We start from the raw sequence: 12363 nt of genomic DNA on the forward strand, positions 1-12363 counted from the left end.
GAATGGATAGCAAATTGGTTAAAAGAATAGAAAGCAGAGAGTAGGGGTAAAGGGTAGTTATTTAGATATGTGGAAGGTAGAAAGCGCTGTTCCGCAAGGATCAGTGCTGGGACCACTGTTACTCATAATTTACATTAACGATTTGGACTTAGGAATAATTAACACTGAGGAAGAATGCAACATATTAGAAGAAGACATTAGAAAACTTGCAAACTGTGTAGTTAAGTGGCAAATGGACTTTAACATATATAAAGTGAGGCAATGCACTATGGTAGAAAAAACAGAATCACCTTAGAAACTAAGAAACTGAATGGGGTAGAAGAGCAAAGGGATCTAGGGATACAGGTGAACAACTCATTAAAAGCAGCATCGCAGGTCAGCAAAGCAATAAAAAATGTTAACAAAGATTTATTTCTAAGGGTATAGAATTCAAAAGAAATGAAGTTATGTTAAACTTGCATAGGATCCAGGTCAGGCTGCACTTAGAGTACTGTGCATAGTTCTGGTCTCCTTACTATAAAAAGGACATAGAAGCACTGGAGAACGTGCAAAAATTATTTACAAGGATGGTACCAGAACTGAGAGATTACAGCTATCGGGAAAGATTGAACAGATTCGGTCTTTTTTCTTTAGAAAAGAGAACTTTAGAGGAGACCTGATAGAGGTCTTTAAAATTATGAATGGGTTGATGTGAAGAGAATGTTTCCATTTGTGGGAGAATCCAAAACTAGGGGCCATAAATACAAGATAGTTACTAATAAATTAGGGAAATAAGGAAAAATGTCTTTACTCAGAGAATGGTTAGAATGTGGAACTCGCTACCAGAGGAATTGATTGAGGAAAATTGCTTAGATGCTTTCAAAAGGAAAGAAAGAGAAAAGGGAATAGAAAGATACGCTGAAAGGCTGAGATGAGATAGATGGAATGGGAGGAGACTAATGTGGAGTATAAACACCGGCACAGACTAGTTGGGTCAAATGGCCTGTTTCTACACTATATTTTATGTAATTCTATGTAATCACTTTTCTGGCACTGTTTATTATTTCACTGCAGCCAACTAGGTGTGGCAGACAATCCATTTCCAAGCTGCCATTCTTCCTTGCCCATTATGGGACGTGGCAGAGAAGTGTTTTTTCTCCAACTACTGTCCCTCACAACCATCAGATGGAGATCAGAAACTTAGCATGGTTAGCGGTTGAACCTGCATCTCATCACTGCATGATTCTATGGGCTGGTACTCCAATGCATCATATTGGTCAATATTCCTCCCTTAATCTACACTAGCAAAAAACAGCTTAACCAATCCAAAAGCAAAATATTTCAGATGTTGGAAATCTGAAATAAAAACAGAAAATGCTGGAAACACTTAGCAGGCCAGGCAGCATCTGTGGAGAGAGAAACAGAGTTAACGTTTCAGTTCGATGACCTTTCATCAGAACTGGAAAAAGTTAGAGATCTAACAGGTTTTAAGCAAGTGCAGGAGCAGGGAAGGGGGGAGGGGAGGAAAGAACAAAAGGGAAAGTCTGTGATAGGGTGGAAGGTAGGAGAGATTAAATGACAAAAGGGATGATGGTGCAAGGCAAAAGTGGATGGTAATGAGACAAGTAAAGAAACAAAAGATGGGTCTAGAGGAGGTGTAAATGTCAATAACAGAATCATTACCAACAGCTGCTGTCCGAAAAAAATGGGAGCAGAGGTTATGATCTGAAATTGTTGAACTCCATGTTGAGTCTGGAAGGCTGTAAAGTGCCTAATCAAAATATGAGATGCTGTTCCTCAAGCTTCCATTGAGCTTTATTAGAACAGTGTAGGAGGCCAAGGGCAGAGAGGTCAGTGTGGAGCAGGGGAAGAGAATTAAAATAACAGGTGACCGGAAGCTCAGGGTTAACACTTGCGGACTGAAGCGATCACCCAATCTGCGTTTGGTCTCACCAATGTAGGGGAGACCACATCGTGAGCAACGAATACAGTATTCTAAATTGAAAGTACAAGTAAATCGCTGTTTCACCTGGAAGGAGAGTTTGGGGCCCTGGATGGTGGGAAGGGAGGAAGTAAAAGGGCATCTCCTGTGTTTGCACGGGAAGGTGTCGTGGGAAGGGGAAGGGATGTTGGGGGTGATTGAAGAGTGAACCAGGGTGACACAGAGGGAAAGGTCCGTTCAGAATGCTGAAAGGGGAGGGGAGGAGATGTGTTTAACCAATCATTTACCTAATTTGCTGTTTGTGAGACCTTACTATGTATAAATTGACTGCCATACTTGTCTACATAACAACAGTATGTCTATGTCTACATAGCAAAAGTAATTCATGAGCTTTGGGATGTCTTGAGGCCATAAGGTGTTATATAATTGAGCTTTATTTCCTTCCAATGCATTGCGATAATGTACACCTGCACATGTGCAGCTTAGTCCTTTATTATCCTTGGCACTTTTATTGTTGGAGACTATGTAATAAGTGGTTTGGTTGTGTCAGTAATTGGATAGTGTCAGTTAACTCACCAGTCACTAACAATGCTCATCTGGGCTACAACGCAGATACCTAACAAAAGTATATTACAGTAATCATCCTGGGATTCATTGAAAAAAAACAAGGAACGAAAATGGGCCATTTGGCTCATCAATTCCTTTCCTTCCACAAATCATGTTGTGGGCTCTGCCTCGCCACTCATGAGAAAAAATTCTGCAAAAATGTCCATGACCTCCCAAAGGTAATCAAGCAGAAGTTAACAATGTCGATTGATCTTTACATTTCCACTATTCAACACTTTCCCCTGCACCAGTACTCAATATGGGGCTAAGACATCAATCCCACTTCCAACTAGAGATTGATCCAGTTCCTCTTTAAAGGAGTTAATTGTCTGCCTCAACTACTTTTGCTGGGAATTTGTTCCACAGACTCACTATTCTATAGGGGGAAAAAATCTTCTCACCTCTAAGTTCACTTGAGGCTTGTCTGGAGCCCTCCAGCTCTGTGCTCACAGGCCATTTCTACCTAATCCAGCGTCTTGTTCTCCCTAAACATTTTTCTCCAATTTGTGGAGTATATGCAGTCAGGAGATAGAAGAGAGAATAGCAAATCAGGGATTAACTTGATACAAGCAGGAATGCACGCCAAAAGTGGCCTTGGTACTGCAGCATTTAGAATATTGGGCCAACATTTGCAATCGGAGGCTTCCCGCGGGCGGACGCCTCCGACCTGAAAAATGTCTATGAATTTACCTGGTGGCCCAGGAAGAATGGCAGCTTGTGCTCCTGGGTCTCTCCAGATCCGCACGGGCAGAGCCCCACATATCCCAGGGGCGCAAGCGTTTCGTAGGCGCTCCTGGGATCACGTGGGCCGGCCTAACCAATGGAAGAAGGGAATTCCCCATTCATACTTTTGACAGTTCTGTACGTACAGAACTGTCAAAAGTATGAATGGGGATCACCTAAAAAATACACCAACACCTTAAATACATTTTATAAAACATTACATATTTAAAATGAATTAAAATGCTATTTAATTTAATATTTTAAACAAAAATTTAATTTTTAAAAATTAAGTATTTTTATGGGGCTAAAAATAAACTTACCTTTTTGAAGAGTATTTTTAATTTATAAATGAGTTATCAAATTTCATTTTTCTATTTTTTAAAACTCTTAAGCTGGTAAAAGCAGGCCTTCCGCCTACTTTTACCAGGCGTAAGAATTTGACAGTCATTCAGCGGGCAGAAGTTGTGCAAAAAGTGCAAATCTCCACCCGCAGAGGCACTTTTCTTGGGCAGGCGGATGATTTGTCAAGAGAATTCTTGACAGATCGCAAGTGCCGGGTTTCAGTGCATGCGCTTCGCACGTCTGAAACCGGCACTTGCGCGGTCCCTACTCGTGGGGGGTGGAAAATCCGGAATGTGTCCACTTTTGGTCCTCTCACATGTCGTGGAGAAAGTCCAGAGGAGGGCAAACAGAATGATTCCTAGTATTTGGGCTCTTAGCTATCAGGATAGCTAAGGAACTGTTTTTTTTTATTGTGGAGTATAGACTTTGTGGTGATATGATTGAAGGTTTTAAAATGAGGAAGTGAATAGATTATGTCCAGGTGGAGTTAGATACAGGGATGGAAGAACAAGGGGACATCAAGATAAAATATGAAAGCAAAAGAGTTAGATTAGATGTCAGGTAGTATTACCTTTTGGAAAGAATCATTGGCCTCTAGAATTGATCACTAAAACCTGCAATAAGTATGAATTCCTTTGAAAGGGAGCTGAATGATTTCCCGAGAGTCAAGGAAATCTCCAGTTATAGAAGGTAGGTGAGGGGTAGCTGTAATCATTGACGAGTTATTGCAGTCTCCTGGAGCTTGCTGCATTGTCTTGGGGGTTAGGCAGGAATTTCCGAGAGTGTATTCCTTTTTTTTTGTCTCCCAGAAAATTGCAAGAGTGGGAAGGGAGGGATTGAGTGTAGTTTGCAATGTGTTGGGATGGTGAGCTTGGATGACCAGTTGCTCTACTCTTAGCCTTCTTTGTTGTATGTTTGATTGAGTGATGAGTCACGACTGTGTTTTTTGAAAGATGTGAAACATACAAAACTGATGAGCCTTTAGTACAACTGAAAACTCCCCCAGAAAATCCAACTAATAATCAATTTATTTTAAGGCTGTGCATCTCCCAACCAGATATTATGTAAGCCTTTTAACTCTTGAATAATCCCCACTACTATTGCCAGTTAATTGCAATTTCAGATGAATTACACCTTTTTCATTTTAATTGACTGACAGTAGGTTATTCACCCATACCCTTGGATATACATTCAGTGGCATCTGAAACATTTATGCAGCATTTTCCACTGCTTCTTTTTTCACCTACTTTATTTCTTGGGTGTTGACTCAGCAGATGCAGGCCAGAGGGTAGGGATGGGACAATTATTCTCAGCTTCCTTGGCCTGGGAGAGGAAGACAAGCCAATGGTTGCTAAATAGTGAGAAAACTAATGTCTGTGGATGGCACGCAAGGAGAGGATCAGGCTCAGCTGTGATGCTTCTCATGGTCAAACAACCTAGCAACATTCAGCATCTAGGCTCACACGTCAAGAATAGTCAGCTGAGGTATGGGACCAGAGTATTACAGGCCCCCATGGAACTAGACCAGCTTAAGGAAAGAGCAGTAAACAGGAAGAAAACTAGAGAGTTTTCTTAAACTGTTGATTCTGAGGAAAAAGTAAATATTAACTATGCCATTGTGTATTAGTGAGCTTACCTGGCTCACATTCATTTCTAGGAGAGTTGTCTTCTGATTGGTTAAGCGTAGAAGGTGATGAGGACAATGGTTGAAGAGAGTTCATCAGTTGACTACTGAGGGACCCAATACTAGAACAAAGTTTCTTAAAGTTCTGTGCCAACTCAGGATAATTCTGCTCCAAAAAAGATTGTTGTTTGCACAAAAGATCCTCAATCTTTTTAATACACTGCCCTATTTCAGGCTTTGTTGAAATTAACTGGGATTCAGGCTGCAGGAAGGCATCCAAAGTCACATCCTGGGAATCTGAGTTTTGGGAATCTTCTTCCTTTTCACATACACTGTGTTGACTCTTTACAACAACTGAACATTTTTTCCCATTTCCTATCACAGCACTGGTACCATCAGCAGACCTGGTTTTATTGTTCAGAGTGTCAGAGTTACTCTCTTTATTGCCATCTCTTACTCCAGTGTGTTCTACTTCTTCGTTCACTCTGTCAGACTCACCAATTGCAGGAGAGATGCATTGCAAGGATGGTGCATGCTCAGTCTCAACAGCTTTGCTGCACACCCTGACTGCAGCATCCGTTGCTTTGTCGCTTGTTTCAACTGCTGCCGTAATGTTCGCATCATTGACAGTGATGTGATCTGTATTGACCCCAAAACTTCGTGTCACTTTTAATGTTGTGACCGTTACATTTACAGTACAATCGCCACAACCTACTGACCGGGTGGATGATCGGACGTCTGATGTAATTCCACGTACGCACCTTTCCTTTGGTTCATTTGGTTCTGTGACGCTAAATTTTGGTTCAGTGGAGCCGTGACTACTGCCATCTCTTAGCTGATTACTTGTAACATATATCTCAGATTGGTTTTGTGCATGTTTCCTTTCCAGATATACAGACGGGTCACCTTGTATTGTCTTTGGGCAAAGACTAACCTTACTAGCATCAGGCACTGTACCATGCTGTTCCAGCTTAAGTTCTCGAGTTCCACCTTCGAGCTGCTTCTCCAATATGGAGTCTGTGGTTCTTAGTTCTTCAATGGTAAGTCTCTCTGTGCTGGGGTGTGCCACAAGTACGAACCCCAACTCCTCTTCAGTAACTCGAACACCCACATCCCTCATTCTGTGTTCACTGTCTCCTACAGCATAAGAGTTCTGAAGTAATTCCTTGTGGGGAATGGAATCAGAGTTCTTCTTTTCACTTACAGTAAAATTTGAAGCAAATTCATTTTGATAATCAAGGTCTATCATTTTTTCATGTTCAAACTTGTCATCTGACAGAAAGAATTCAGAGGATGGACTTAGGCTTGAAAATGGCGCTTGCCCTTCTTCCATTTCAGAGCCAATTGTTGCTATTGATGAATTACACTGACTTCCTGCATTGACACAGTCAGTTCTATCCATATTATCATTGGCTTTCCTCTGTAACACATAGCTTGTATTCTGCACTGTGCTCTGCTGATTTTTCATTTGAATATTGAGCTGTTTTTTTTCTTCCTGCAGCACAAATATTTGCTGTTTAAGTTCAAAAATGGTTTTTGCTTGCTCTTCCATCTCTTTGGTTCTATCTTGGGCAATCCTAATTTGTCGCTGTATCTGATGGGCCTGTGCTGGTATCAGATTCAACTGTGGTGTTGCTTCAGAGGTGGCAGAGTTCTCCTGGACAACCAGATCACCTGGCGTACTGAAGACATAATTTTCCAAGTACTTTAATTTCTGCTGGGACGAGGAAAGGGTTTGACGTTGTTCTTCTAAACTCAATTCCTTGAAATCAACTGGCATGCTGGCTGCCCGAAGAAAGGGAGGTTTTACCCAGCTTTGAGCAGATTTCCCATTCTCCTCCAACCGTTCCCTGGTGTCAGATAAAGTCTTTACAGATTTGCAATCATGCATGTTGGGTTGTGATAATACTGGGCCTATGTCACATGGAGAACTTTTAAATAATTCTTGGATATTCGCCACTTTACATCCATTGCTAGGTGCCCAGGAAGAAGTCGTCATCCACTTATCCCCACAGTTTCTGCAGGAACGAGATTCAGCCGAGGGGAACCGAGTATCAGGGACACTAAAGTTTCTTGGCAATGTGCTATATTTTGGTTGTTTGACTTTCTTGTGTATGTAAACCTTCCTGATGGTATTTCCTTTCTCTATGTCATCCACATATTTCAGAAAGTCCAGGTCCAGGTGGAAGCCATAAGGAGTTTCCACAGAATATGGAGATTGCTTCCTTCTGTCTGCACTGGCACACATCTCAGACAACTTGATGTTGGCTTCAAAAAAATTAAGAAAATTACTTTTAAATAGCAAAGATTTGCACTTCACAATGCAAACATGTAAATCCAGCTCATTCATTGTATAATGTCTAATGAAAGCCCTGACATAAGCTATCAGTATAGAATTACATTCAACCAGTACTGTCCTTTACAACTTTCTAAATATTTTCTGTTTTTAATAGTTCAATAAAATGAACGTACACAAATGAATTGATACTTAGACTGCTATTTAAGTAACAAGACATAGATAATTTCAAAAATAGAATGTTTGCCATACAATACATGGCAGCTAATATTGGAATAAAGTTTACATATAATGGGCCAGAAATTAGGATCGGGGGCTTGCCGCGCGTGCAAGCCCCCGATCTGCACTCACCCGGCGCGCCGACATCTGAAGCCTGGGCCTGCTTGGAATTCCTGTCACTGGCCCGGTTCAGCTGTCGGTGCGATGTGCTTGCCTGATCCAGCGGCGTAGTTAGTGCGATATGCCGGCTGGGATCAGGTGAGCACTGTGCAGCCAATCGGGGAGGGGAAACTTCATTCATGAGTTTGATAGTAAGAACTGCCAAACTCATGAAAAGTACGGGCGCCCAAAAGACTAGTTTAACTTTAAATAAAATTTTAAAAAACATCCCAATAATTAAATAAACTATAAATAACTTTTAAAAACTATTTTAAACAATTAATCAAATTTTTGAAAAAAATAATTTTTTAAGAAATCGGGTCTAAAAATAAACTTACCTTACTGTAAAGTCCTTAAAAACAATAAAGCTGTGGAAATTTTTTTATAATTTTAAATAATAGACCACTTACCTTAAAGAATCAAGTCCTTATGCCTCCTTTTTATATGTCTAAAAAGTTCAGGCCCTTGCACACGGGCAAACCTGTCAAAAAGAAGGAAGTTCAACGCGTGCGTGCAGAGTCCTGCGCGCACGCGTTGGACCTCTGAACCCCTTGGAGGAAATGCCGGTTTCCCGCGCATGCGCTGTGAATGCTGAAATCCGGCACTTCCAACGGGCCCACGTGTGAGTACACCGTCCGTACTCACGCATTGGGACCGGAATTACTGGCCCACTATTTGATTCCAAAGTCCCCCAATAGCTCAATGGGTAAGTAAGTCATGCAAAGCATGCGGGGATGGGGGGGGAGGGAAATCACATCCAGTCCCAATCCTGTCCTCACTCAAATCCACACACTCCAGCAGGGGGTCATTGGAAAGCAATCAGAAATAGGAACCTGGTCGATTTTATATTTCTCTCCCTAGCCCATGGCAACGAGGCTAATTGTAGCACCCAACAGCTGCTCAACCGTCAGCAGTTAACTCAGTGCTGAGAGGGATTAAACCTAAGAACATAAAGCATGGAATGAAAAAAGGCCAATCCACACATCAAGAGATTACTATCAATTATTCTACATATGTGAATGATCTCAGTATATGGATTTCCTACCTGTTCCTAACCAGCGCCCGGAATTCCCAATTCTCCATTGCAACTTCGGTGGACAGCCACTTATGCCGTTTCTCCAGGGTTCTGCCCTTCTTACACTGAAGTTACACTCGGAGATCATGGGAATTCCAGTGGAAACTCTCCCTCCAGTTATTTAGCCATTTCATTTTTGAGGAGTTAACCTATATAGTATTAATTGCTTTTGCTGGGCACCTGTGCCACATATTCACTGCAGTGTGAGGAAAGGTTCCCTCAGATTTGTCCCCTACTTGGAGGTTGGTTAATTTTGAACCTCTGTGCTATGTGTCTGCACTCAGAGTCCAAGTTAAAGAGCCAGCTTACACCTACATTATCTGTACACTCAGCAGTTTAAAGATCTGGATCATGAGCTGTCCAATGGCCTAGCAGGTAAAGGCGCCATCTGTTATGGCACTAAGGTCCCACACCTGCCCCCTTCCCTGTACTGAGTTAGCAAATCTTAGCTGGGCAGCAACTGTCCTCAGTGCCCCTGGGTTAGGAGGGGGGGGGGGGGAGAGAAAAGTCACAGAGGATTTCTGCTCCTAACTGCTAACTAGTGACGTGCTGGAAACGGTACATATTGATACCAGGGGTGCATAGAATCAGACCCAGCTGTAATACCTCCCATAGTCAATTAGCCTACCAACACTCAGTCTGGGTTCACACGTGATGCATTGCCACTTGGGTGAGGTAGTGGGGGGGTCTGGCAGTCATACGACCGTACCCATCAGTGCTGTCAGGAGAAGAGAAGAGGAAAGAGGAAGAAGTTGGCACAAAAATAAAGATCCAAACGACGTCTCCCCCCACCCCCCACCCACATCCCCCTCTCCCACCCACACACTCCCACCCCGCTCTCCCACCCACACACTCCCACCCCCCCACCCCGCTGGTTTGTACAACACAACTGGCGCATTTACTCACTCAGGCATTGGGGGGAAGCCCTTGAAGCTGATCTCAATAAACATTGCAAAATAAATATTCCTACCTGGATGATGTGTGGACTGAAGAACTGACATTCTGTCCCCTTTGTTAGCCAAATAAAGCACGATGAAGAAATGAATTAAACTGACTGAGCTGTAAGCAAAAGTGGAAAAGCAAAATTAAAATCTTTAAAATATTTATCTGTTTAAATTAGGAGAACATTGCTCAATATTTTGTGTTTCACCAATAACACATTCACATTACTGATTCACCGCAAAATGTTATTTTCACATTTGTAATACCAGCTACCACCTGGTACAGGAACTGAAGGAGGTACAAAGTCCATTGGTATCTCTACTGGTGAATCAGTTAGTGTACAAAACAGAAACTCGAGATTTATTGACAAAGTTTGATGAATTAAAAAAAATACTATAATAATGAAAAAGTTGTTTGACATCAGGTAGTTTTCGTGATCGCACTTCTATTCAGAGCTCCAATTTCAACACATTTTGGGAGAGCAAAGGGGAACCTTGTGGTCACAGGATGGCCAAAGCCAAGAGGTCAGGAGAAATAAAAACATGTCCTGCAAAGCACAGTCACACAAAATGGGATTGCAGTTCACAGTCTGCAAACCCCATACTATCCAATCCTCAGGAAACAAAGTTATGATACAAATAGGGCATACTGACACAAAGAACTTACAAGGGTCATAGCCAATTATGTTTGAGCAAAACACAGACTTATCTTTATGTGAAGTATTCCTGAGGTGCTAGTCCTTTGGTCAACATCTGCATTTCAATCTCTCTCCCATGCTTCATGCGTGAACCTGGACACTGAAGGGACGATTTTAGCTATCTCTGATTGGCGAAACGGAGCGGGGCAGCTCTATTTTCCACTTCGTTCCCGCCGATCTGCGATTTTAATGCTCCTGGAGCCTCATTGATAAACGCAAATCGCGGTCCCACATTGGATTTTAAACATCTCCTGAACGGAACGACCGCCATGGCCGCCCGGCCAGGTGAACCAATCGGGAAGCTAATGCGGCTCACTGAGGGAAGTTAAAAAAAAGCTTCCCTTAGTGGGGTCTGTAGCAGCAGCTACTGAATTGTTGCAAGCTACATCATAAAAATAAAATGGATACTCAAACATTCATCAATGGAAACAAGTTGATACTGGCAACCACTCAGGCTGCACTCAGAGAGAGAGAGAGACAGAGAGAAAGAAAAAAAGAAAGAAAGAGAGAGAGAGACAGAGAGAAAGAAAGACAGAGAGAAAGAATGAAAGAAGAGAAAGAGAAAAAGAGAAAGACAGAAAAACAGAGAGAAAGAGAGAAAGAGAGAAAGAGACAGAGAGAGAGAAGGAAAGAAAGAGAGGCAGAGAGAAAGAAAGAAAGAGAGACAGAGAGAAATAAATAAATAAATAAATGTTCGTTAATGTTTAATCTTCTCCCTACATTTGTCCACAGTGATTACTGGGTATCTACGACCATGGACTAAGCCCTCTCTCTTAGCTCACTCTGTGTACCTAGCTTGTTGGCTGAGTTCTGTTCTCCAGCAACCTAAGCTGAGCTGACAATGCTATTTCTAGTTGAGATGCCATTGCACACTTTATATTTATGACTAGGGGTAAGATTCCCAAGGGTAGACAAAAATAGTAATAGCAAAATTTGTTGAAATGCATACAAGAAATATAAATCAATGCCAGTTATAGCTTTTGCCTGCCTTAACTTTTATACAACCTGACTAACCCCATTGAAGCGAACAGCTGTTGTACACTAACATTACTGGATGAATGGTATTTTACATTATTTGTATATCGGCCCAGAAATTCGGGTCCCCACGGGTGAGTACGCGCTGGGTACTCACGCGTAGGCCCAATGAAAGTGCCGGTTTTGTGCGTGCACTGCGCATGCGCGGGAAACCGGAACTTCCATTCCCTTAAAGGAAGGGGTTCACAGGTCGAACGCGTGCGCCAGAGAGGCAGCGCGTACGCCTGGAACTTCCAGTTTTTTTGCAGCTTTCTCCAGGAGGGTAAGTCTCCAAGAGCTACGTTTGTAAAAAGCAGTCGCAAGGCCTGCTTTTAACAAGGTAAGTGGTGAATTAAGTTAAATTAAAACATTTTTTCCACAGGTTTATTATTTTTAAATACTTTAAAGAAAGGTAAGTTTATTTTTAGCCTCGTTAGAAACTGTAATTAATTGTTTCAAAAATTTAAATTATTGTTTAAAAGTTATTTTATGTAATTTATAGTTATTTTAAAAATGTGATTTTTAAAAAAATTATTTGAAGTTTTAGTGATGTTTTGGGGTTGAATTGTATTCATAAATTTGACAGCTCTTCCTGTCAAATCTATGAATACAGATTCCCTGCTGCCATTGGCTCTCCATGGCCCACGTGATCCCAGGGGACGCTTCGAACTAACTGCGCCCCTGGGATACGCAAGCACTGCGCGCCGGCAGCTGGAGGAGGCCCAGGATCGGAATCCCACGCGGG

The 12363-nt window shown here is 42.0% G+C and overlaps 1 protein-coding gene across 2 annotated transcripts in view; it reads right to left on the minus strand.

Moving 5' to 3' along the window:
• LOC147121954 (KN motif and ankyrin repeat domain-containing protein 4-like) overlaps positions 1-10827 on the minus strand; it is a 99846-nt gene extending 89019 nt beyond the window's left edge. The window contains exons 1-2 of one of the 2 annotated variants that reach the window (XM_085982546.1): positions 9936-10805; positions 5229-7484 (exon numbers count right to left, since the gene is read on the minus strand). In XM_085982546.1, the coding sequence (XP_085838672.1) occupies positions 5229-7484; positions 9936-9966 (2287 nt within the window). In that variant the 5' untranslated portion in view covers positions 9967-10805. Of the gene's footprint in view, positions 1-5228; positions 7485-9935 lie in introns of both variants that reach the window. The other variant, XM_085982547.1, reaches the window with a different exon arrangement.
• Between the last annotated feature and the right edge of the window lie 1536 nt (positions 10828-12363).

The sequence above is a fragment of the Somniosus microcephalus genome, chromosome 3, assembly GCF_052327205.1.
Source record: "Somniosus microcephalus isolate GS21.2 chromosome 3, FLI_Smic_1.0, whole genome shotgun sequence".
Classification (NCBI taxonomy): domain Eukaryota; kingdom Metazoa; phylum Chordata; class Chondrichthyes; order Squaliformes; family Somniosidae; genus Somniosus; species Somniosus microcephalus.